Below are 26,525 nucleotides of genomic sequence, written 5' to 3' on the forward strand. Positions count from 1 at the left end.
AAATTAATGTTGTTTTGGGGCATTAAGTTTGGGAATAATATCATTTTATTAAATTTCTCCCAATGCAACTTGCCGATTTAATATAACATGCACAGCAAATTATATAAACAGGTACAGGTACTTTGTACCTGAGGGAGCGTTCTAGTATTACGTAACGGATTTGGGGGGGGATTGGGTAAAACGTTACGATGCGGGGCAGAGATTGAATTATGCGTTATTGTTAATATTATTTTCGACTTTCCGTTACTTTACACCACATAAATGGCAACTTAGGTGTAAAGAGTCAATGGGTGGTAAAGAAACGTTTTACTATTGGGTCACAGAAGAACGTTACGCGTTACATGAGGGCGGGGGGGGGATCGCCAAAAATTGAGTTACGTAATACTAGAACGCTTCTTTACACAAATTTTAACGTTTCTCTAAAAGTATCATAATTTAGAAAATGTCATTACAATTTATTGTTTTTCAATCTTCTGAAGCCGAAGCCTAAATATTTTATTATTAATGGCTCGTGCCGAAAAATCAGTTCAGCCGCGAAAATATAAAAAACTTGTATAGAAAAACACTTAACCATTTTCAACGAAACAATAAAATCTTTACATTGGTAACTATATTTCTAAACAAGCTATTATACAAAACAATGAGTTGTCATTTGTTTTTATTACAAAACTAATGCGACAAGTGAGGTCTGTGGCTGCACCCTTAGCTAACTAAAATATCGAAATATTTTAGTTCCAAATCTGCCCACGAAGCGCTGCTCATGTTTTCCATACAATAAATGTTATTTTCTACGTCATTTTTTTGTTCAATACAGGTAAATAAATAAATATTTTATTTACGTTGAATAGTAGGAACCGAATATAAAACATTTTTATTTAATTTCAATATTAAAATTATAATCACAAACAAAGAAAAACGTCATAATCAACCTTTCTCGAATTTGTGTTAGCTACATTTAAAAGAGCCAAAAAATCTAAAATAATATATTTTCATTGAAAATTTCCTAAACCCACCTCACTTGTTCCAATGAACGCAGTCTTATAGCAAAAAATTCGAGTTCAAAAAAGCTTTTTTGTATTTCCTAGATTCAACTAAAGGAGCTTTTTAGCCTGCGACCTCACGTGTTTACAGCACCAATAGAAACGCAAGGAAAATTTAACTATTACAAACGAAAAATGACCAAATCTTCTTTTGAAATCCTCTTCAGACAGGAGACGTTTATTTAGAACAGCATAAGTGAGGATAAAAGAAACAATAACTTCTTAATTAAATAGTTGGATAAGAAAATAAACGGCATTGGAAATATATTTCCATGCGTTTCTTGAACACAAATCAACATAATTCATACGACAAACATACCAACACATGATTCACTACAAAGCGGCATAAATAACAATTCACATGAACTATACAGTGAGGACATGAGTGCGTGACCATTTCATATAAATTAAATATTTTAGAATTTGTCCATCGTGAGTTTATTTGTATTAAACGATACATATACGACGTTTGTACACCAAAAGTCTTCCTATTTCGCAAAAAAATACAAATTTGAAAATATTGTATTTTTATTTTTGGTGTTCCTAAAATTACCTATAAAATAATTAATACATTTTCGTGAACCCCATTTAATACCATTAAGTTTAGTGATTTGAAGAATTATATGGACGTTTAATACAATATAAAACTCACATACAATAAACGTAGATTATATTTGTTGATTATTAAAAAAATATATTTTCGTAAGCATTCAATGAAATCGGTCACCGACTCTTGTGCTTTTTGAATAAATATTACATTAATCCAGCTTCGACTCTCGGTCTATACTCTATCAAATTGGTGGACTCACCACTAACGCTTAGACCGCACTGCAACGAAACCACGCGATTTTATTATGATATTAAAGTCGACGCCTTTTAAATAGTCGTTGGATAATAAATATCACTGACAGTAGAACGTGCACGCACGCACGTGCACTTATGTGCGTACGCGCTCTGACTCCTGATTGGTCGTTACGAATAAGGGTTGTTATTTTTCTATAAATATATATTACTTTCGGTTCTTTACGCAATACGCACAATGGAGAATTTATTTATTTGTGGTTTTGAAGAAATCTTACAACTTTTTTATTTTCAGATAGCGGAAAATGATTCCTATTAATACTTAAGATAGCATATATATCTAACTATCCCGTTATCGATATGCAGCTTTACAATTCTTACTCTCCATAAGATCTGTAAGTGCGAGCGAGACAGATATAGTTAATCTGTCTGTCTCGCACTGAGTGAGTTCATAATGCGTTGACTATAGCCGAAAAGATGGTAAAACATAGGCGATTATGTTTTTAGCAGTTAAACCAGTTTCCATACAATTCGTATAGTTTATTAAACATACTGGAACGCACGTCAAATGTTTGATTCCAAAGAATTTTCCAACGATCTTTATTCGATTTTTTCTACTACGATAACTAACCAACCAACAGTTTTCTGTTTCTTTACTATACGAATACTATTCGAAAGCGAACGTCACGTTTGTTTTGTATTTGACACGTCTGCGCCAAAGGTTAGCCAATCGATATGGTTGGGAAAAATAAATATTAGGAAAAAGTCTAGACCTAATTTGATTACACGTATCATCAAGCGGTTAAACCACAGTGCGGCCTAAACCTAATTTTGCCCCTCTTCAGGAGATTTAGACTAAACCTACATAGAACACCGATTTCTCAGTTTTAATACAAAGAGCACAGTGAAATTTTGTAACAACAGGCTGGAGGCTCAGCTGATGTTAAGTAACGCCCCGCCGCACTCTCGACGTTCGCGAGTGCGTTGCCGGCCTTTAAAAATTAGTAGGCTCTTTTTGAAGAGATCCTAATTCTAGCAAAAATTTTAAAACGTAAACATCTCGTCATAAAATTAGATTTTTTCAAAATAGTAAGAGCCAATTTTATTCCTTGATAGCGATTTTTCTTGTGACGTCACAATCGGTGTTCCATTACAGCGAAATGCAACCCGAGTATCTCTTCCTTCACCATTCTCTTACTGAAATGTAAGATATGATTATTATGTCCTGCTCTTACCATGAACAATTGCTTTCAGTAATATAATGTCGTCTTCTTAAACCAGTGAAAGATTAAATCAACACAAAGAGATATGGAAAAGAAAGAAAGTGATATTAGACTATCAACAGGCAAGGAACTGGTCAATGGAAGGCACCACCCGGAAAAGGAAGAGTGGACTAATGATTTGACAGAAATACAATCCTGGCCTCTTACAGCAGATGAGGCAAAGAGAGCTGGAAAGACTTGGAGCGAGCTGAAATACGTGGCTCAAGACTGAAAGAGATGAAGAGTGTGTGGACGCCCCATTTAGGGGTAATAGGACATTAAGTCCAGTAAGTCCACAGACAAAATGATATAACACTAACTCACCTATCCTAGTTAGACTTAAGAAAGGCGTCATCAAACAGCTCCAGCTCATGCGAGAGATAATTGGCTTTGTTTCGCAGCTTCTTGGCTGAAGTGGAGGCGTCATCCAGCATTTGGATGGCTTCGCGGACCTCCGTCAGCTCGGAGTCCATTTCGGTTGTCGCCTCGTCTATTAAACGACAGAGCCGGGCGAACATCGTCGACAGTTCTCTGTAAATTCACATTTAGTCAGCAGGGAAAGAGTTAAAACTTCAAAGCCCGTTTGCCGTCTTTTCTAATCACTTGTAAAAACGGTGATAGTATTTTTTTTTTATAGAACCGGGGGCAAACGGGCAGGAGGCTCACCCGATGTTAAGTGATACCGCCGCCCATGGACACTCTCGATGCCAGAGGGCTCGCGAGTGCGTTGCCGACCTTTTAAGAATTGGTACGCTCTTTTCTTGACGGACCCTAAGTCGAATTGGTTCGGAAATACTTCAGTCGGCAGCTGGTTCCACAAAGTTCACTGTCAACTGTAAATGCCTAAACGCACACTAAACACTGAGTGGAGAGAAAGTGGGAAAGCGTCCGAATATAGTTAGCGCTGCGGGTTAGAGTGAGAGAGAAGTCTGTATGCGTGAGTGAAAGGCAAGCTAATCAGACTGGTGCCGTAACGCGTTACGTAACGAAACTTACCCTACCATAAGTTATCACTTTAAAAAATCTACCTCTTCCCAAGATATCAATATCAGTTAAGATTATTGTTAGACTGAGTTAGTTAACATAAATAAATAAAACTTTCTTCTGTAATGACTTTTTCTGTACCAATCGTACCCCTCAACATTTAGGACGATACAGAGATTCCATTGATAGTGATTTCTTCGCGATGTTTTCACAATATTTATTTATTTATTAGACAGAAACTATATAACTAACACTCAAATGAAACAAGATAAAACAAAATACATGACGTATCTCACAATATATATACAATAGACTTACTGCTGTACTTGATGGCTGCAATTAGCCGAAGTGAGGTCAACTATAAGCCGCAATTTCTTTCCAGCATGCGCCACGTACTGTTTCTTGAACAATCTCTCTTGGGCCTTCGCCGTCCAAGTGAGACGCTCGTACGCGTACAACGCGCCGTATATGGCGCCCGTCACCACTACTACGCGCCAACCGACCGTTTTCAGTAACTGTAAATTAATTAACATTTTATATTATCTTATATATAAAATTCTCATATCGCGGTGTTTGTGGTTAAAATCCTCCGAAACGGCTTTTCCGATTCTCATGAAATTTTGTGTGCATATTGGGTACGTCTGAGATCGGACATCTATTTTTCATCCCCCTATTTTTAATCAACCCCTATTTTTTTTATGATACAGCATTAAAAAATACAGACAACCCTAAATTTTCACCCCTCTACGATCTACCTTAATTTTTATTTGTTAATTAAAAACTTATGACTATGAACTATGAGGTTTATATAGAGAAAAAATCACAGGAAAACCGAACAATCTCTCCATATCGAAATGTACCATGTTGGTTTCTAAAAATGTAGGCTGATTAAATCACACCAAGGAGAAACGAAGTTCGCGGTTGCAGCTAGTAATAACATAAAAAGCATTCTACTTCTAAAATGAGAATAGAATACTGTCGCAAAAATATAACCAAAAATAAATATTTCGGAACAAGTCTTCACAAAGCTCGCCTCACGAGATTCGTGAAATATAAATAAACAGATTGCTGGATCCTATAAGTCTTATATAACAGTGTCCTTACCAATCCAGATAGCAATAGTCCGCCCATAGTGCCCTGTGAGGTGAGTGCTCCGAGGGCGAACTTGGATATCATGGACCACTCTTCAGCGCTAAGAGGCCCCACCACCGATCCGCCGTTGCCCATCCGCGACAACTCCCCACTGGGGGCGGGTGGACCGATTGTCGGTGGCATCTGTTTTAATGAAAATGTGATTTACAACAATGATTTCCAATACACAGTATTTCATTTGGGAGCGTTCAAGTATTAACATCACGAAATGTTTGGAGATTCTTGACCCAATGTAACGCGTAATGATTTTCTATACCCAATAGTAAAACGTTTCGTGCTTTACCTAAAACTTACCACCCAGTGATTAATTTTTAAAAAGTTACCATTTATGTGAAGTTAAGTATCGGAGTAATAAATAATATTAAAAATAACGTATAATCCCCCCCCCCCCCACTCCAAAATTCGTTACGTAGTACTTGAAGGCTCCCCTTAAAATATATATATATACTCATAGCCAGCTCACTTTCTATTCAACTAACCAATAGTTAGCAAAAATGTTCAAGCATATAATATGATAAAGAAAATAAATGTTAAATCTGACAAATAAACAAGACAATCATTTAAATGTCCTATAAATTTACCTTTCATCTCATAGTTTGATTAAAAAAAAAATTAAAAGCCTCTAACCTATTAAACAAAACACAAAGACAATGTTATCACAATTTGTTCATATAAAAACTTACTGGTGTATACTGGGGTGGATTCTTCAAGGCGATTTTGTTCGTATTCTTCCCCTGGAATCTCTGTATGATAGCCGTGATACCGTAAGAAAATCGGAAAGTCAGGTCTTCTTGAAAATCGGCGCAGAGATTGTCGCAATTGAGGCGGTAGAGAACTTCGAACGGTTGCTGATGAGGCATTATGACGCTGGCCGCGGCAGCTCGTTTGTGGATTGGCAGTATGTTGTACATACCATCTGGGGATGGAACGTACATATAAAGACGGAAAACTTACTTGTATTTTTATGAGATATAAATTATACTCTGATTTTTTATTGCGTAAAATTCTGACATTTCATAAGCTTTGCTATGAAATGTCAGAAATGTCATTTTTTCGGTGAAAGGAAAATGGGACAAATTTGACCCATTACAGGGCAATAAAAATAAAATCTGAATATTTCTAGGTTTAGTAAACCTTTAAAAAAAGAAAGTGTAATCTTTACTTGCGCGTTTATTACAGTTAATGCAAAGGAATGTAATTATCAAAATGGAGAAATTCACAAATAAAATGAATAGTTTAGAATTTTAAAATTTTCAATTTCAATATTAAAATTGAATAATATGCCCGGCCAAATAGTTTTGTAATCTCTGACATGTCAAAACATGACAGCTGTCAGAATTCTACGGAATTAAAAATCAGAGTACAACACAGTTCGTTATTTCACTTTTCTATCTGAATGATTCAAGAAAATTATAAATTATGCCAATCCTAGCGACACAACTGCGGTCAAAATTGTATCAATTTTAATATACGCTAGAAGCATACCTCCGCTCACAAACGTTAGTAATACTCGCAAAGAAACGTGACATTCTTCCTATCATGCTCACCGGCCATTTCCTTCTGCGCTTCGTCCATCTCATGTCCGATGTCAGAAGACAGTCTCTTCTTCAGCCGCGATCCCAGGCCGGATTCCACGTGTCTGTGCAGGGATCTCTTGTACTGCTCCAAGGCAGCTCGCTCCGTGCGGAAGGGCGTGTCATATTCGTCGACCAATGCCGACAAACGACGGATCTCTTGGCTCAGCGTTAGCGATACCTGCATATCTCAAATTGTTCAGACGTTTTATAATCAATCAGTTCAGATGTGATATTGGGATTGAACAATAATTTATTTAGCTTTTCAACATTTGCAAATTTTACAGTGTATGTTTGTCAGTCAATTTCTCGAAAACTGATTAGTATATCATAATTATATTACCGGTTGATTGAAGTAGGATTCATTTTTTAATTTATTTGACTTTTACTATGCAGTTTTATTTTTGATTAAATTTTATTTATGTTATAAACTTGTGCCTTTATTAGCCATGAAATAATGACATATATGTACAATTTTATAATTTACCTTTATTAATTATTATTGTTTATTATAAATATATTCTTATAGTTTTTACAAGCAACTCTATTGTTAAATGGACTCACCTTGTGTTCAACGCTTTCCACCATTTTTCCAATTTTATCTTTCATCTGCCGAGTGATAGAAGTGAGTTGCTCCTCGATGCAGGTCAGTTGTTCTTGCAGAATCCTCTGCTTCTCCACTTTCGTTGCTTTCATATTGCACGCTGTGTTGTAGATCTTTGAGGTTTTAAGAAAATTTAATGCTGCTTTGGTTGGATACATACAATCTAATACAAGACATACAATCAAAAATTCTGGCACAATCCACAAAAATAATAAATTTCAAGACAATAATTACTCAAACTCAGCAGAATTAAAATCTCATATTAGGAGTTAGGGAAAAATTATGATAGTGAATTTTCAAGATGCGCGCGCACACCGTCTCAAAAAACCGACCCCCTGAAGTTAGCATAGTTAATATTTTAAAATAAAAATAACATCCATCTCTTTAAATATGTAGAAATATTTTTTTTGTGATATTTATATAAACTTTATTTAACTTGATGCGTTATAATAAAACTTTCAATGTATTAAATACCTTTCCTCTATTGTAAGTGTAGTTTATACAAACATAGGCGAAACATAAAAACTAAAAAAAACTAAGAATATTACGAATATTAATCATTCCATGTATTGCTTATAAAATAAGATTAAAATAAAATTGGTACCCAAAATCATTCCAATCGGACACAAGATATTACAAAGAATGGCGTCTTACGATCAATTCTTTTGATTGATATATCTAATAAATATTTATAATACTGCAAATACCATCCCAAATATTTATTTTTTAATAAAACGTAAAATATAGAACCTTAGCCTTTTTAACTGTATAATGATTTCACGAGTAGGAATAGTTTTCGTACCTGTTCCAAAGCAGCCATGACGTCAGCGGCGATATTTTTCCCTCGCCGCGAATGCTGCGCGAACTTTGTCTGCACCGCACTTTGACTGATGCATTCTTCGAACTTACGCTCAAAGTCCACAAACTCAAAATAGCGCACTTGGTGGCCTTCGACTAAGATTGGAGCTGGAGATTTAAAATAACGACTGTCAAAATATCGAGAGATTAAAATCAACGAGTGTCAGATTACCGAGATATTAAAATTAACGAGTGTGCAAGTATTGACATTCAAATTAACGAGTGTCAAATTAACAAGTGATTTAAAATAACGACTGTCAAAATATCGAGACATTAAAATTAACGAGTGTCAGATTACCGAGATATTAAAATTAACGAGTGTGCAAGTATTGACATATTCAAATTAACGAGTGTCAAATTATCAAGTGATTTAAAATAACGATGTCAAATTAGCGAGAGATTAAAATTAACGAGTGTCAAATTATCAAGAGTAAATTGGGAAAAATATATACCTACTACAAATAGTAAGTTAATATTTTATCAGACATATTGAAGTAGCTTAAGCGATATAAAATCTGGTTGAAAACAAATTGACTTACAAGAGACAGGTTTCTCTCTCTCCTTCATGCGGGTGAGTAAAGCCTCCTTCGCGGAGATGAAGAAAATCCTTTCTTCAGCTTCTTTTGGAGAACAAACTCTTAATTCGCGAGAAAGAAAATCCACACAACGATTGGCGTGTTGACTTCGCACCTAAAAAACCAATATTGCTAAAAAAAATTGATCGAAAACATTTTTTTTTCTTGATACAAATGTTTAACTTACTTTAAAAGAAAACTATTTACCTTTTATTTTAAAAAAATATTATATTCCGTATATTGTACCTTATTTGGTATTCGTAAGTTTAAGGTACTGAGTAATGTAATGAGAGTAACGAGGCTTTTCAAGACACGACTATTTAATATGAGTGTTGATACAAAACTAACCCATATTAAAACTTCAATACATTTATCTTAATCATGTAGGCACAATATTGAAATAAATATTTTATAACTTAATGACTCAGTTTATCAAAATCACTTTAGAAAATATATTTTTTATTAGTTATAATTAGGATTTCAAATCGACAACTTTCCAAAATTCAGATTAAAGTAAAATAAAATATGTTTATTTTGAAACATAAGATAGACAGGTATCAATAAGCCGGCGTAAAAAACTCTTGGTACTCTTTTAACTATTCAATAACTTTGTAATAAGGCTAACCTGGTCCAAGAATTCTGGTTCTGATGCAGAAGCATCCCATCGGTTGTTCAATATAAATATATTGGGTTGAGATATTTTCGTCGATACTTTATGGAAAAAGTTCTTTTCCTGTAAATAATTATCATAATCACATTAGCAAAATTGTGGAAATTATATGTTATGGGATGAAAATTATATTATTAATTAATTCTATTTCAAATTTTATTATAGAGAGTATTGAGAGAATGCATATAAAAACGTCACAATTGTATTAATTACTAGCATTGCACCGCGGTTTCACACGCGTAAATACCAATCTCGTAGTGAAAAGTCTACCAACTCGGACTAGATTTTTTAAATAAAATTGTAAACTTCATCAATAATATTAGAGAAGAGATTTATTTGTAGACCTTCAGCGTCTTAAAACTTTCCTATACATTTGACATAGTCTTGTAAAAGGGACGTAATAATCACTCGCCTTAAAGTACTTTTAATGTGGAGCACCGCACTTAATAAAATAGATTCTCTAACAAATAAAATGGATATAGACTCATATGTTCAGACGCGTATCGAAATTGAAAAATGTGGCCGGCCAAAAATTTTTGTAATCTCTGACATGTCAATAAATGAAAACTGTCAGAATTCTACGGAATTAAAAATCAGAGTATACATACATACATACAAAAACGTTCCTTATAATATTGGATTAATAGTATTATCATAGATTAGAAAACCCGTAAAACCATAGCGAATACTTTGAACTCACAGTTAGCATGAGAGTTGACTCTGCATTCGCCACGAGCACAAACACATCAGCATCCAGACAGTATTTGTCGATCCACTCGTCCAAATTGGGAGAAACGTCCACGCCAGGGCTGTCCACCAGCACCACGTCATCACGGAGTAATGCGCAAAGCTCCCTCGGCCAATAGATATGGACCAACGATGACTCTTGGAGACGCGTAGTGCACAATGCGTGGCCCAGTTGACTGACAGACTGGAAACAAAATTTAATTTGTTTTCAAGTTTATGTAAAAACTTTTATATATTAATTGTTACTCCATTAACCTTTGGACAAACTTTTACATTTTTGTTTATACAGTATTATTTAATTTAATTTTAGTTTTAGTAGCATATTAATTTTGAGTTTGTTTTTTGTTAATTAATTATGCACTTCTTATACTTTACCCTCCATGTGTTTTTTTTTCCATATTAGGCTTGCCGGGAAGGAATCCCTTGTTAGTGATAAGGCCACCCATTGCCTAATAACTTATGTAACCTGCTTTTTTGTATGATGTATGTATGATTTTGTATATTATGGTAACAAAGTGCAAATAAATAAAATAAAAATGAATAAAGTATTAATGAGCTTTGTTAAGAACTATGTAATCAAACATTACTAAGTTACAAAACATTAATTAATGATAATTAAAAAATGGCATTTTTCTTTAGAAGTTAACATAGTCTATATGTATAATCTAATTATTATGACAGCGCACTGTATCAGTAGCATATAACAGAAAAATTATTCGACAGAAGTAAGTAGATAATACCTGGACATTATGCTTTTCCTCTGAGTCCTCAGTCTTCAGAAATGCCTCATCTGTATCTGAGCCCTCGACTTGAAGGAAACAGTTAGTCGTGTGACCGATACCACTCGGCAGGATTTTATCATGCAACATTGCATTTATCACTGTACTTTTGCCATTACTGGTTCTGAAATAGGAATAAAAAATTATGTAACCTTTCTGTTCATATTTAACTAAAGGTAAAATAGGCTGTCCTAAGTTAGGTTTGTCTCAATACAACCTTATTATTAGATACTTGTTGAATATGTGAAGATTTTTTAACGACAGGAACTAAACGTTTGTATCTATTATAAATGGGTCTATCGTTACACAATTTAAAAGATGACCTTAGTTTACTCTCCGGTCCCATTAGTAATACTGGAACTGATGAAAACTTTGAAATTTTGAACTTTGGAAACTAACAACTATGTGGCTGTTTCCAGTGAAGAGATAGAGCATTACAGAATCAAAATTATCTGTAGTAAATTAATAAATAATACCTTCCAAAAAATGCTACTTTCATGTGGTCCCGTTTGAGTACTTCCCGTATAGCTTCAACTTTACTGACATATGCTTCAACGTTTGCAACATCTTGAGGTGTGGCAATTCCATTGTCGCCTGAGACCGCTGAAAATTTAAAACATAACTATATTTTGGCATTGGATGACGGACTGTTATTAATTGTAAGATTGGGCCTTAAGTAAAGGTAACACCTTCAAAAGTATATTTGTTTTTTAACGAGAATCACATAATTCTAGTATTCTTCTGTCGTGTCGTGTCTTCATAGTCACAAAATAACACTTGTATTTCTTCTGAAATGCCATTTGACAATCCCCAAAAATTTATCTTTATAAGGAAAATTAACATCTGGTGTGTATTAAAGGCATCATGGAATAGATTGAATCACCCCTCAACAGTAAAGAAGCATTCATTCTGTTTTATGTAATAATAATGCTCTGAACATTTACATTATATAATTACTACGCAAAACCTGTCTTATATCAAAAATCAAAACATATCATAAAATTAAATTGTTAACTTAAAATGAATTTTTGTGCTATATTAACTTTTAACAATGGCTGTTTAATTCATATAATGAGATAATGATGTGATTCACATTTTTTTTTTAAGTAATTTTATTTTTTTATTTATTTGTAAGCACTTACCATGCATAAATGTAACTGCATCCTTGACATAATCATCAATCTCAATAAATATGTCATTGATCTTCTTCTTTGCTCTCACAAATATCTGCAGAGGTGAATCCACATTACCCACATTTACACGCATTGTGCCATTGTTCATTGCAACGTTGTGGGGCCCATCGCCGGCCATCATCGACATCGTTCGATTAACATAAGCAGCCATACGGGAAGGAAATAGTCACGGTTTTCGTTAGCTGTACCTTACGGCAATGCCAATATTATAGATAAGTCACTCCTACATACACATAACATGCAGGTACAACTGCAACAAAAAAGAAGCATAACTAAAAATACTGTGCATGATGAAGATGAAAATGGTGCTCTGTGATGTTTGAAAGTCCCTGCTAGTTTCAAAAAATTACCTACATTTCAATTATAGCAATAATAGTAAAATATTTGATTGGATTGATTCTGATCTACTTTATATAAGGTTATGTTAGCATTTGTGTTGCAATGGTGTTCTTCATGAGTGGAATTTGTGAATATAGCAGGCTAAAAAAGCGAACCAAAGACATTGCTAGCAAAACACCTAAAAAGAAGGCACCTTATCATCCCGTTGCATCATAACCAACGTTCATCACTGCAAATGCAGTAGCAGCCGCGTGAAATATTAGGTAATTATTATTGTAAAATTATGTTTTTTTCACTTAATGCAATTTAATAATTCCAATATACAATTTAGACGTAAAACAACTGACAGCCGCTGAAAAAGTCTACACTGAAATTCAGGAATAGTTACTTTTGCAGAAAGTTGAAGAAGCACTTATTGTTTTTGACTTACCTTTTTTCTATAATGGCATTCTGCACAGTTTCTTAGGGACCAAAAATTTATTTTGCGGCAAAAAATTAAGAACCTGAAAATTTTTTCATTTACTTTTTTTTAATTTTAGACAATTTATATTTGTTCTAAGTAATATAGTCGGCGGATGACAGTTAATGTTACTGTCAAAGCGCACCTCATAAGGTGCGCTTTGATAATGTTTTATTTAATACAAATCATAATTTGTATTAAATAAAACATTTATTCCAAACTTAACGACATAAATGCCATATAAAAATGTTTTAAACCTTTCTAAAGTGGCGGATTTGATTGTTGAAATGTATGATTGGTTTATAGGAAAACTGCTATGATATGCTAAGATGTAATCAAAAGTACTTCATATTAACAGAAATTCTCCGAGTCTCGATTTTTATTCTAGTCAAGAATTACCGGTCGCCAATTTCCAATGACAGATTTTCATGACTTGTCAATTGTCAATTTAATTTAATGGTGGATGTGTGATGGTTGCGGCCAACATTGGCGTGTTAAGGTGTTTATCTTTTGTATTTACTTTTTTACATCAAAATTCTGAAATAGGTGTATACAAATTAGTAACTTTTTTAAAACTTTTTGGTTCATAAAATGTCTCGATCAGCTCGTGCTGATACACGGAACCGTGTTAAGGATGATATCAAAAGAGTAATGCAGGCTGTCGAAAAGGTTCGCCATTGGTAAGTAAACTACACTTGTGCATATTATGATATGTTGTTTTGCCCGTTTTATTATTTATTTTTTTATCAGGGAAAAGAAATGGGTGACAATTGGGGAGACTACTATGAAAATATACAAATGGGTACCAATATCTACCAATGAGCAGAAGAAAAAGCACGCCGCCAGACAAGAGAACAAGGAAAACACGTTGACACCGAAAAAGATGCACGATTCTTCGAACTCTAACTTTGGAATGGCAGAAGATTCTAATACGTGTAAGTCATGCTGTATTTGGATGAATGTATAAAGTTTGTTTTTACGAAATCTAAAGTATTAAAGCAGAGTTCATCTCAAAATTTACATGAAAATGATACTAGAATTGTATTTCTTGTGACTGTGTTAGAAAAGTGCATCAAAACCAGCTGCACAATTCAATTATCTTGCCCACCTATAATAAGCATTGTTTCAATATTCATTCAAATGTTAAATTTTACGGCACTTTCACTTATTATCACAGGCCAGTTGGGATAAAGCCAGTTATGTATCAATTTTGTGTCATCAAATAAAATAAATGACTGATTGTGCACATTGATTTTCAGGTTTTTCAACAGTAAGTGATTCACAAGGGCCAACAGAATTTACTTCCTCACATATGAACTTTTCTGAAGATTCAAACTCTCAAAGTAGTGGTACAACAACTCCTGCAAAACATAGTAGACAGTGAAAAGTGTAGTGAGTCAATTTGAGTGAAGTGAATTTTATGTTTTAAGTTAGGCCACAATTAGTCCATAATTTTATTTATAAGGTCACATAAATTCTCAGCTTTAGCTTATAATGATGTAATTTGGAACATGGATTCCTAATAATGCAATAATTATTAATAAGCTGTGATTTTGATATGATGACAAAGCTTTAGGTGGTGTGAAATTGAGTCATATGTTTTATTTAAAGAATATAAGTAAGTGATGATGAAGTATTTGGAGATAATTACTTATGAATCTATATTGGTGCAGATTCCTGTTCTTTTATTTAATTTTAATACATGTCTTGAGTACAAATGCTAGGCTGGAAAAATGTAACTTATGGTTTGTAAGTCATATTATCTTTTGAGAATTAAATAAGTTGTAGTGTAATGAAATTTGATATTACTTTTACAAATTCAATAAAGACATTGTATAATATGAATTTTAACCACTGTTGAATTCTATTGGTTATTTAGAATGACCCATCTTCTCTGAGACATAGGGTACATCATTGTATGTTTCATTTCTTTTTTAAAGCATGTTTCCTATCTAAGGTTTTAAATTGTAGCTGTCCAATAAAATTTATTTTACTTCATTATTAGTAAGAATTAAATGCAAAAATTATTCAGTGAATTATTTTTAATTGTATTATTTTAAAGTAACTGAGTTTTCTGTAAAAATGTATGTGTGTAATGTTTAATTTAATAAAACAAAATTGTATATAGAAAGAATAGTTGTGTTTCTGTTTTAATTATACACATAATATATACCATTTTACCGAGCCTGTGGTTTAGTAGTGTCATTTGTTCCTGTAGCATCTTTTGCACCCTCCCTCACATAGGGTGACCTTATACCGATTATTACCCTGCTGAACTCCCTTCAGGTGATGTTTCAGCCCCGTAACCAACCTATATTAGCGGCCTATTATAGCCCGTGATTTAATCTCAAATCTTTATTGCATGCCATATTTTGTTAATATGTTACATGGGACATGTTATAATTTATTTCAATACTTTGGTTAGGCACAGCAATGTTGTAAGAGGGCATGCTCCATAGTTAATAAACATCTATTCTCACAAGTTACATTATTTATTATGTATACTTGTTTTGGCTTCACATTGTGAAAAGGAGAATGTACTCAACATTATCAATAAATTTAACTTTTATAAAGAAATTAAAGTAATTATTAAATAAGTAATAACATTTCTTATATAATAATTTCTTTAAAGATTTGGTAAACCTCAAGTTATTTGCCTCGCTCTTAAAACTTTACGGTAATTTGTTATATATGTATAGTAATACCACCACGGTGCTGCGTACATGTGCACCCTGCACAAAAAGTTTATTTAACGCTAGTTTAGTGCGAAGGAGTGGCTCAGCATGTGTTCCGCCCAATTGGCTCTCCTTAAGAGCTTATTACACCACGCGATATTCAGACAGTCTTACTAAGATTTAGCCTAATGTAATAAGAGTTAGCCAGTTAGCCTGTCTAATTAGACCGACCGAATGGGTTCGGCGGTGCTTACTTGCTTACTTGCTGAATATCGCATAGTGTAATAAGCACTTTACTACATGGGCATGCAGAGCGTCCAGTTAATGGTAACCCCCAAATATGCGATCGCCGTCTTCCACGGCATGTCTTGATTCACGGAAACCATTTGTGAAGGTTAGGAATACGTTTATGTCAGAAGTACATGTTTGTAGTTTGATTTGAATTTCAAGAAATTCTTGCGAAGAGATACTGTAACTGAACTAATATCGTTAAGATATATTTGATAAAATAAGTGCATTAGAAATTAAATTAATTTCAAAAATGCTAATGCGATGATAAAATAATCAAAATGTCTTTTAATATGACCTAAAAAAAATATTAAAGATACATACCTACTCATTATGTTCCTGTTTTCTAGGTATATTAATAAAAAATATTGTAGTAAAAAAAAACATATGTGCAATTCACACATAGTAGAAGTGAAACCTTCAAAAACAAAGTTTTTACAATTAATCACTACATATTATAAAACAAAGTCGCTTTCTCTGTCCCTATGTCCCTTTGTATGCTTAAATCTTTGAAACTACGCAACGGATTTTGATGCGGTTTTTTTAATAGATAGAGTGAGTCAAGAGGAAGGTTTATATGAATAATAACATACATTAAATAGTGGAGAAGTACTATAGTACCTAATATCTTTGAGGTTTCTAATGTGACGTCGTAAATAATTACATTATTTCCGCTTACATTGCAAACGCAGGCTGAACCCTACGAGTTTTATCAAAATAATGTACTATATTGTACACACTACACATTGAAAAGGTCTACAGAAAAGTCCCTGATGGTATATGTCTATCTCTTATGGATAACCCACATTTTTATATACAACGTTCACAGATTTTCTGTAGTGTATTTAGTATCAGCATTGCAACCGTGCGAAGCCGGGGCGGGTCGCTAGTCATATATAAATTAAACTTTTTTCACTATCTAAATGTATTAAACTTTTCTTTAAAAACAGTATATTTTAATGATAAATTTTAATTCATAAGTTTAATATAAAACTTTAATTTGGCAAAAACTAAAATGAAAAAGCGGCATTAAAAAGAGGCTGTATAATGCCTCTTATCTCATTTACTCCCATGTTAAATATTATGAATTTATGTTTCTGTCTCTTTTTACTATCGGTTTTTCCGTTGCATCCGGTTTGAAATTACGATTCTAAAGAAGTTTCTCTATCTATCTCATTTTCTCACACGTTAAATCGTATGAATATATGTTTATATCTCTTTTTACTGTCGCTTTTCCGTTGCAACCGGTTTGAAATCACAACGATTCTAAAGAAGTTTCACTTCAAAAATGTTTTTGGTAAAAACCTAATTTGTTTTTCGAATATCATTAATCAACATATTTTCCAAAAGTATATCTTTCTATTCTAAAATATTCGTTTATGAAAATTAATAAGCGATTTAATAAAAAAATACAAGTTCTCAAGCCTCTGGGCAACTGGCCACTGGGGTGCACACATGACACAAGCCTTCTACACGCCCATGTCTAACATATATGTAATCGATGATACAATAGATTACCGCTGCATAATAAACTATTAATGGGTAGAAGATATTAGGCGGACTAGTTAGCAATAAACTCAATGTTTATTTTACCCATATTAGTAAAGTCAAAATCAAAAATAATTTATTCATATAGGTAACATGATGTACACTTATGAACGTCAAAATAAGAAAAGAAATATAAAATGATTCTAATTTTACATTTACTTCCAGTTCTCAAATCAAGAGCGTATAACGGAAGAGAAGAACTGGCAATAAACTCTCTGCCACTCTTTTTAATCGCCAAGTTTTTTTTCACACAATGTTTGTAAGGAGCTGCAACCATTACACCATGTTCCATATGACATCTTGAGTAATAAAGAATAATAAAATAAATTAAAAACATAGATTTGTCTTCTATCAGCAGGAGGCATGGTGAAATAGGAGCACGCACTTACAAACTCCTGAGAACAACACGAAAATACGTAGTATAAACAATAAATATAACCGCATACACGAATTCAAGTACGACCAGTCACCACAAGTAGCACCCGTTCACGAGTATGACGCATGCCGCACGTGATATGGATGTATGCATGTGTCAACAAGGCTAAGCTAATACCGTGTCCTTCCTCGGGCAATTGCTGGTGGCGCCGTGGGGTTTTAGTGGGTATGCACAGTAGCAAGTCCCACATAACCCACCGGGCAGCCGTGCCGCGGTAAGGTATTCGTAACGCATTTCCCCACGAAAAAAGGAAGTAAATTTAACGTAAATCTTATATTAAACTTTACCTAATTGGTGGTGGTGATCTACCATATTGCTCAAGGTAGGAAGGGAATTATCCAAGTTATGTGGCCTTGTGAAAATTAACAAGACCAGGTTATCAGAACTCATTTATAATTATTTTACTGAAGATAAGATATTTTAAATAAGGTTGAATGATACCGATATAAATATTCCATGAATATCTTGCTGATTGCTTGCTAATATCCTGTTGATATTATTACCATAAATCCATTTACACGTCGTTAAGTCCCGTTAAGACGTAATAGTTGCGATAGCACTGAGTTAAGAAGCAGGTAAGGGGGTTTGGAAAGGTGACATTACTTAGCCCATATATCGAGAGCTGGCACAAGGGTGTATCGGGCATATAAACTGCGGTGCAGTAGTCAATGGGAAACCACGACACTATATTTTCTTATTACTGGAGCTGAGGGTAAGAAGAAATAAACGAACTTCAAGACAAGAAAAAGACAAGCATAGGAATGCATGCCATTCGGCTACCACCCGGGCGCCATATTGGGTGTAGGTCACGTGGTGTTATTAGTAGGTTATGTAGGTAAAATGATACTGGCCACGCTAAACTAAACATCATTATTGTATACGCTCCAACTTCAAAAGCGCCAGACGAAGTCATTGAGGATGTAGAATTCCTGATGATACTACCCAAAAGGGATATCACAAAGTAGCGGCCAAATTTTGATAGGCAACTTGGTAGATGGTAGATACATTCTCCTAGTTATAAATATACATAATTGGTTTTTAGCAAATAACCGATGAATGCACTAATCCTGCAGCCGGATCTTAGACTATTACGGACGGGTTATATGGACGCGTTTGTCCAAATCAAGAAAACATTTACCGCGCTGATAAAATAGACTCCCTAAGGCCTAAATTTATTTAAATAAATTATTAAAGAGGGACGAGATGGTACTGATTCTATAACACGAAGAGACCACGTAATTTGTTTTAGTTATACTTCTACTGATTTAATAAATCTATTAATATAACATTATCTTTTTATATCTTTAAAGATAAAAGAATATAACTTTCGTTAATCCTTTACTTTACTCCAATTAGTTATTAATTAAACAGCAATGGAAAAGATCAGTTTTCCGTTCGTCATAGACAATTTTAAGCGTGAGACTGGTACGTGTTTCTTTAATAAATTTTGTTTAATTGATTCGGTGTTGTAATATCTGCTATGTTCTCAATTGAGGGGAAAGCGTTTTATTACAATCTTCCATAAAATCATTAGATAATAAATCAAATATTAATTTCATAAATCCTTTTTATCGGTAGTTTATGTATTTTATTTATTAACAACATAATTAAATGAAAAGCAGGGCAACTGTCGTAAAATATCCGTTCGCTTGTCAATAATTTACGAGTATAAAGGTATTAAGTAGAATTCGGTGCAAGAATTAAGACAAGATAAGAAATACATTAACTTGATATTTGTAGCTTCATAGTTTTTTATTTTACGCATCTGCAATCAGGCTTTTATCAGGTCATATGACTTTGAGGGAATTAGGAAATGCATATCCAATGATTTGTTTTCTCTCCTTGGCTCGCAAACTATGAAACTTCGGCAAGTATCGCACTTCTTTTCCGAAACAAGTTTCCAAGAGTCCCGAAGCTAGGGAGTCGACGTGTGTTGTCCTATTCTTTCTTAGTTTCAGTTAATTTTTTAATGTCTTCCGCGACATTGAGAATTCCCAAATATTTATGGAGCATTTCTTCTTGTACACATCACATAACAAAACTGTTTGCTATCCAAACAATTATATATAAATATATCGATAATTATGTTTAATTTTCAGACTCTACCCGAGATCTGGTGCGAGTTGGACCTAAACGCTATGTATTCCCAGTTGTATATAAAGACCTGGCTTCACAATATTACAATTTCGAACTTCGCCCAGATGATATATTTCTATTAGGTTTTCCCCGATCAGGTGAGTACATAAAAATTCATAACTGTGTACGTCATTATCTTGTATGTAAAAAGACAATAATATAATAAATACGGTATTTGTAATTAAACACATCAAAAATGGCTCGACTGATTTCTGTGAAATTTTGTATGCATATCGGTTAGGTCTGCGAACCACCCTATGTTCCTGATTTTTCGGACAATATCTTTTGTTTTTATGATACAACAACCCTTTGTTTTTATGTACCGTAGAGCAAAGATGACGATCAACCCCTATTTTTCATTTGTTTGTTCAGAACTTATAACTTGAACTTGAGGTTTATGTAGAGAAACATTCACAGAAAAACCTAAAAAGTTTTCATTTCGGAAAACCGAACAGTCTTTGGGGGAGCATAGCAAAATGTTCCATGTTGTAAAAAGGTAGGCTAAAAAATTACAATAAGGTGAAACGAAATTGGCTGAGCAGCTAATAACATACAATAGATATATAAGCTTTATTATTTACGTTAATTGATGTTTTGAATGCTTTGCAACAGTGGCATTGAACGAGAAACTCTCTCGTCACTAAAAGTTACAATTTTCAACATTTTTTACTTTTTTTTTTGGTATGCTATATTAGGAAAATACATTAAGTGAAGGAAAAATTAAATTAAAAATTCTGAACCAATTCGACTTAGGGTCCTTCAAGAAAAGAGCGTACAAATTCTAAAAAGGCCGGTAACGCACTCGCGAGCCCTCTAGTATCAGGTGAGCCTCCTGCCCGTTTGCCCCTGTTCTATATAAAAAAATGTTAGTTTTATATACGCGACTATATACCGGAAGATCTATTGTTTTATTAATTAAATAGCATTTAAGCAAGTGACTTCGTCGAAGTACTATTAAAGTTTAGATAAATGACTTTTAGCCTAAGTCTAAACCTCCTCTCGCCGAGAAAACGCCAATTACATCTTAATATATATAAATCTCGTGTCACAATGTTTGTCCTCAATGGACTCCTAAACCACTTAACCGATTATAATAAAATTCGCACACCATGTGCAGTTCGATCCAACTTGAGAGATAGAATAGTTTAAATCTCGAATTATAGTGGCAATTTTAGTTTATTGCTAATTATTTGTTTATTATTTGATACAATTCTAACAGATGGAGCTGTGTTAAAAGTACCAAAGTTTCACATAAGCTATTTCACATCAGTTTCCCTTGAATAGCTTACTACTATGTAACAAAACAAAAACCATAGCCACAGCAACGCTTGGCAGAGTCTGCTAGTACATATATAATGACCTAATATTTCAAGTAATTCAGTTATTGAAAATGAGTCATATCTTAATCTTATCAAATATAATATATAATAATCTTGATTAGCAGTTTCAATTACTAATATACAAATTAGATAAGATGTACGGAAAGATATGTTGTTCCGAGTATCTAGATAAGTAAATGTAAAATTAGAAGCAATTAATGTATATTTCTTTTTTGACGTTTATAAGTGTACATTATCTACATGAATAAATGATTTTTGAATTTGGGTCGTGTCTAATAATAATAATTACTTCGTCTTGGCGCAAAAGCTACAGCTTTGCACACAAAAAACTTAGCTTACTAAATTTTTTTAAACAACAAGTCAACCGAAGACAATGACAAAAAAATTTCTGTTATTGTATAGAAAAAACATTTACGGCAATCAAGGTTTATAATAATTTGCCAAAAATATTTAAAGATATAACTTTTGGAAAAAAAAAGAAATTATCTGACATATTGATTTAAAAATGTAATAATATTTTAATAATGTGTTCTGATAAAATAATAATTGTCTTTGCTGATATGATTCATCAAGAAAATATGTAATCTACGTTAATTCTACCTTTTAATTTAATAAAAAAGTAATTTAGTCAAATTTGCACGACCCTTTAGTAGAATATGCAAAATTTATATTGTGTCATCATTTACTTCAATGGAATTATTCCAAATTAAATTTTTTTTTCTTTTATTATTCTTATTTGCCAGGTACAACGAGGTGTCAGGAGGCAATATGGCTGTTGAATAATAATTTAGACTACGATAAGGCACAATCGTCTATTATTGATGACAGGTGTCCTCTATTAGAGTAAGTATATACTCCTATACTTTTGAAGTTATATATATTTATAGATTTTTGGCGCATTTAAAAAAATATGAAAGTGAATTTTGACGATGCGCCACAAAAATCCGTTGAACTGTTAGTTTTTACTATTGTTAGTGTAATTTTTTCTACATGTGTAGAATATATTTCCTGAAAATATTTTTATCTAACTCAAACTCAAAATATCTTTATTCATATGGTATGTATATTTTACATACTATATGAATTTTACTGGTACATTTTTTCAACCAGTTTGTAAGTCAACTGCGTAGAGCGGGCAAGAAGAATTGACAAGAAACTTACCGACTCTCTTTTTAATCGCTTAGTTTTGAGTTATCTTGTTACGATAAGAAGAATATATTTTTTAAATCAAACTACTCATTTAACTACTCATCAAACTACTAAACTATTCATTTTATTTTTACGTCGCAAAACAGGAAAGCATAGATTGACAGATAGCGGCTTCGTTTATTATTCTTAATAAACTCTTCTTTTGTCTTTTGTAAAACATTTAGACACCATTAAAAAATAAATCAGAGGCGCCAAAACCTTTTAAGGTCTGGGCCTCAGATTTCTGTGTGAGTGTGATTTATGTGTCTGCCTTTTTATTTATTAAATTAAATTAAAATTTTAGTATTAGACGGAGGATGCTCATCTCACGATAAGTAATACCAACGCCCATGGACAACCACATTCCTAGAAGGCTCGCAAGTACGTTGCCAGCCTTTCAAGAATTGGTTTTCTTCTTCTTTTCTTTTCTCTCAGTTGAATTGGTTCGGAAATACTTCAGTGGGCAGCTGTTTCCACATAGTGGTGTTGTGGGGCAAAATTCCCTTTACCGCTTACTTTTATTTAATATACCTAATATTATTAACTTCACAGGTTAGAGACACAGTATTCTATTATTATGGGTCCTGAAATTAATGTTGACCTATTAGAAAAGCCTTTAAAATCTCTTCCGAAAGCTACATCACCTAGGTTTATAAAAAGCCACATGCCACTCTCACTCTTACCACCTTCTCTTCTTGATACAACAAAGGTATATTTTATGTACGCTAGAATTAAATTAAATTGCCCCGATACATTTAAATCGTACTTTGATTACTTATCATGCATTTTTTAATCTTAACACTTAAATATTGTTATTTCAATTCCATATTATTCCAAAATATTTCGTCTTTTATTATAGAATACAATGACACCTTGTGTTGTTATTTTATTAACATTTTTTTTAAATATTTACTTCTGATACGAGTTTACTAAGTAAAAATAATAGATGTTAATAATAATGTATTTTCTAGGTTGTGTACATGGCGAGAGATCCAAGGGATGTAGCCGTATCGTTTTACAAGATTTTGAAACTTAAATTGTTTAAGGACATTGATTTTGAACAGTATTGGAATGATTTTCAAAATGGCGAAAGTAAGTTCTCTTATTGCAACTTTTAATGGTTTGCGTGTTTAAGACAGACTAAAATGGTGGGCGTTTGAGGATAACTAGATTGAAAGAGAAGTTATACATCTGTCTAAATGACTTCTCGTGACTAGCCGTTTAACTAGCGGCCTGATAGATGTTCAGCCAGTTGATTAAATAGCTAGGTAACTGTCTTGGATCAATGATGTTTCATTACTTGCTTAGCCTGTTGACTGTTAAATTTAATTTAAGTCCACTTTCTGCTACCCTTAAGCTCGAAACGAAACTCTTTAAACTGTCAAAATAAAATAAATTAATTGAATTTGTTAATAATATAATTATTATCAACTGATCCACTATGTAGCATAAACCATAATATTGCCCACGGAAGGCGGTACAAAATTAGTAAATTATTTACCTATGTTAACGAAGTGGTTAGAGGCCCAAGGACAAGCTGTTAATAAATGTTTGCTGATTGATAATAAGTAAAATAAATATTCTATTACTTTATATTTAGTATGTAACAGCTTTAAAGGCCTTTTTATTATATTTTTACTGTGTTACATATTTTCAGTTCTTTTGACACCGATATTTGAGCACATCAAAGAAGCTTGGGAACAAAGAAATCACCCAAATCTGTTCTTCCTGACTTACGAAGACATGACAAAAGTGAGTATTTGAGAATATAATTATTAATTATTACCATTTATATTTAGGTAAAGATGGTAGGAAAATAAAAAATGTACATAGCGATTGATGTAAATTGTCTATACCAATTATATTAAGGTTTGTATTAGTAACTAGTTATTTAGTGGTACGAGTAGTATATTGCTAATTTATCGTAGAGTAACTACAGTCAAAGTCAGAAAGAATTTATTCATATAGGCAACACATTGTACACTTATGAACGTCAAAAAAAAAGAGAATAAATATAAAATGATTCTAATTTTACATTTTCTTATTAAAGGAAATCCCAGTTTAGAACTTTCTACCAGAAATTCTTATCTACAGTATTTAATAATAATAACCATTGGAGCTACAACCTTCTTAGGCCCGGGCCTCAGATATCTGTACCTGTTAAAAATATTTTTCGTGATTCTATATATTTGTCGATGGCTTATGATAATCTAAACGATTTAATAAGGAATGGATTTGAATTGGAATCTGTTATAAAAAAGTGTACACACTTATCAATGTTTAAAGAAAGACAAATAGTAAATTTAATAAGTTTACTTTCTCATAGGATCTGCCTGCAACTCTTCGGCAAATGTCCGAGTTCTTCGGAAAGAAATACACGGAAGATCAGATCAGTGGACTGTGCAAGCATCTCAGTTTTGACAATTTCAAGTCAAATAAATCAGTGAATGGAGAACAAACGTTACTCAAGGCATACGGCGTTGTCATTGATGGAGCGAATTCATTTATAAGAAGAGGTATATTTAGCAATTTTTTAACACAGTCGAATTTTTTTAACGTAATTCTATAAAATCTTTTTTTTAAAGACATAGACATAGTCATAACATTTATTACTAACAAAACACACACCCAGAAACACACAAAATAACTTAATAATTTTCTTTGAGAAAAAGAATGAGAGTTATTTTTGATGTGAAACATCTATAGCCGCACGTAAAACCGATTTCTGGCGTGGCGACGCATGCCGTGGCGACGCGTCGCCACACTGTATGATATACAGTCTAAATGCAGTAGTAAATTTCACATTAAAAATATTTAATGAATATAATGTTTATTCAACAAATAGTCATCGTTATCTGGAAAAAAATCGTAATATTTTATTTTATCATTATAACATATTTATTTCCTATCACAGTCTGTTCTTTTCTGCATATTACTTTAAAAAAAATAATATCGATGTTTCACATCTGCCAGGCGTCCCGTGACGGCTCACATTTTTTTTTAAGCACAAGATACGTTAACATACGTTTAAACATGTAATGCGTTTGTGTTGTGGTTGCAAGTGGACCTGGCTCAGTATTATGCTGAGGAGCAGCATGTTCCACAGCGCTGGTCTTTTTGAGACTTATAATTTATTAATCACACTAGCTGAACCAACTAATCTAACTTGTATCATGTACATTTATAAGAAATATCACGTAATTCCAGGTAAAATCGGCGGATGGGAAGATTATTTCAGTGACGAGTTAAAAAGAAATGCTGAACAATGGATGGCTGAAAACCTTGCCGGCACTGACTTGCCTTTTGTAATTTAATATCTATAAAGATTAGTGATATTGTCTTAAAAATAAATGTATTATAAACATAAATATTTATTATTTCCAAGTGTCACTGCAGTGGCCTTGGGTGGCACCCGGCGCGGAGGTTGGTGTTGTTACCCCATCGAAAGCAATAAATTTTATATGATTAAAGAGATGGATCATTATTAAAAGATCACGAGTATGGGACGGGGAATCCCCCACAACAACGTCAGGCTCTATTGCGGGAATCCCTGAATTCTAGATACAGACTATTAAGATCTATATCCTAAATTCCCAATTAAACAATCAGCACCGACACCGACATCCATCAGTCAACAACTGAGTGTTTCTTATGTTAGCCCTGGCTTTGCACCAGCTTTATGTACAAGCTAGCTTTAGCAACAAACTCAAGTATTTCCAAACTAATACGACTTAGTTGTGAGTATTGGAAATATGAGTGTCTACGGGCAGCGGTATCACATAACATCAGCTCCTTCTATTAATTTACATATATAGTATATATATACGTATACTCATACTCCTTGTATGAGTATACGTTATGTATATTCTATAGAAG

At 33.2% G+C, this 26,525-nt stretch overlaps 3 protein-coding genes across 4 annotated transcripts; 2 read left to right on the forward strand and 1 right to left on the reverse strand.

Moving 5' to 3' along the window:
- Positions 1–1,085: 1,085 nt before the first annotated feature.
- Positions 1,086–13,162, reverse strand: LOC111000195 (transmembrane GTPase Marf). 2 transcript variants are annotated; one of them, XM_045629095.1, is made up of 16 exons: positions 13,009–13,133; positions 12,772–12,807; positions 12,189–12,489; positions 11,523–11,649; positions 11,008–11,170; positions 10,221–10,451; positions 9,476–9,583; positions 8,815–8,965; positions 8,220–8,383; positions 7,378–7,530; positions 6,787–6,994; positions 5,923–6,155; positions 5,192–5,362; positions 4,406–4,602; positions 3,428–3,634; positions 1,086–3,038 (listed from the first exon to the last, which is right to left on the reverse strand). In XM_045629095.1, the coding sequence occupies exons 3-15, from the start codon at positions 12,388–12,390 to the stop codon at positions 3,433–3,435; spliced, it is 2,310 nt and encodes a 769-aa protein (XP_045485051.1). In that variant the 5' UTR covers positions 12,391–12,489; positions 12,772–12,807; positions 13,009–13,133; the 3' UTR covers positions 1,086–3,038; positions 3,428–3,432. The 2 variants fall into 2 exon arrangements, with proteins under 2 accessions (XP_045485051.1, XP_045485050.1); XM_045629094.1 differs by lacking the exon at positions 12,772–12,807 and having other exon boundaries at positions 13,009–13,162.
- A 323-nt stretch (positions 13,163–13,485) lies between these two features.
- Positions 13,486–15,120, forward strand: LOC111000227 (B-cell CLL/lymphoma 7 protein family member A). The gene is made up of 3 exons (XM_022269603.2): positions 13,486–13,718; positions 13,789–13,973; positions 14,298–15,120. The coding sequence occupies exons 1-3, from the start codon at positions 13,630–13,632 to the stop codon at positions 14,420–14,422; spliced, it is 399 nt and encodes a 132-aa protein (XP_022125295.1). The 5' UTR covers positions 13,486–13,629; the 3' UTR covers positions 14,423–15,120.
- A 4,222-nt stretch (positions 15,121–19,342) lies between these two features.
- LOC111000199 (sulfotransferase 1E1) lies at positions 19,343–26,017 on the forward strand. Its single transcript, XM_045629176.1, has 8 exons — positions 19,343–19,410; positions 20,085–20,219; positions 22,205–22,304; positions 23,202–23,358; positions 23,621–23,741; positions 24,307–24,401; positions 24,976–25,165; positions 25,857–26,017. The coding sequence occupies exons 1-8, from the start codon at positions 19,359–19,361 to the stop codon at positions 25,961–25,963; spliced, it is 957 nt and encodes a 318-aa protein (XP_045485132.1). The 5' UTR covers positions 19,343–19,358; the 3' UTR covers positions 25,964–26,017.
- Positions 26,018–26,525: the final 508 nt, after the last annotated feature.

Source organism: Pieris rapae, chromosome 8 (assembly GCF_905147795.1).
Source record: "Pieris rapae chromosome 8, ilPieRapa1.1, whole genome shotgun sequence".
Classification (NCBI taxonomy): domain Eukaryota; kingdom Metazoa; phylum Arthropoda; class Insecta; order Lepidoptera; family Pieridae; genus Pieris; species Pieris rapae.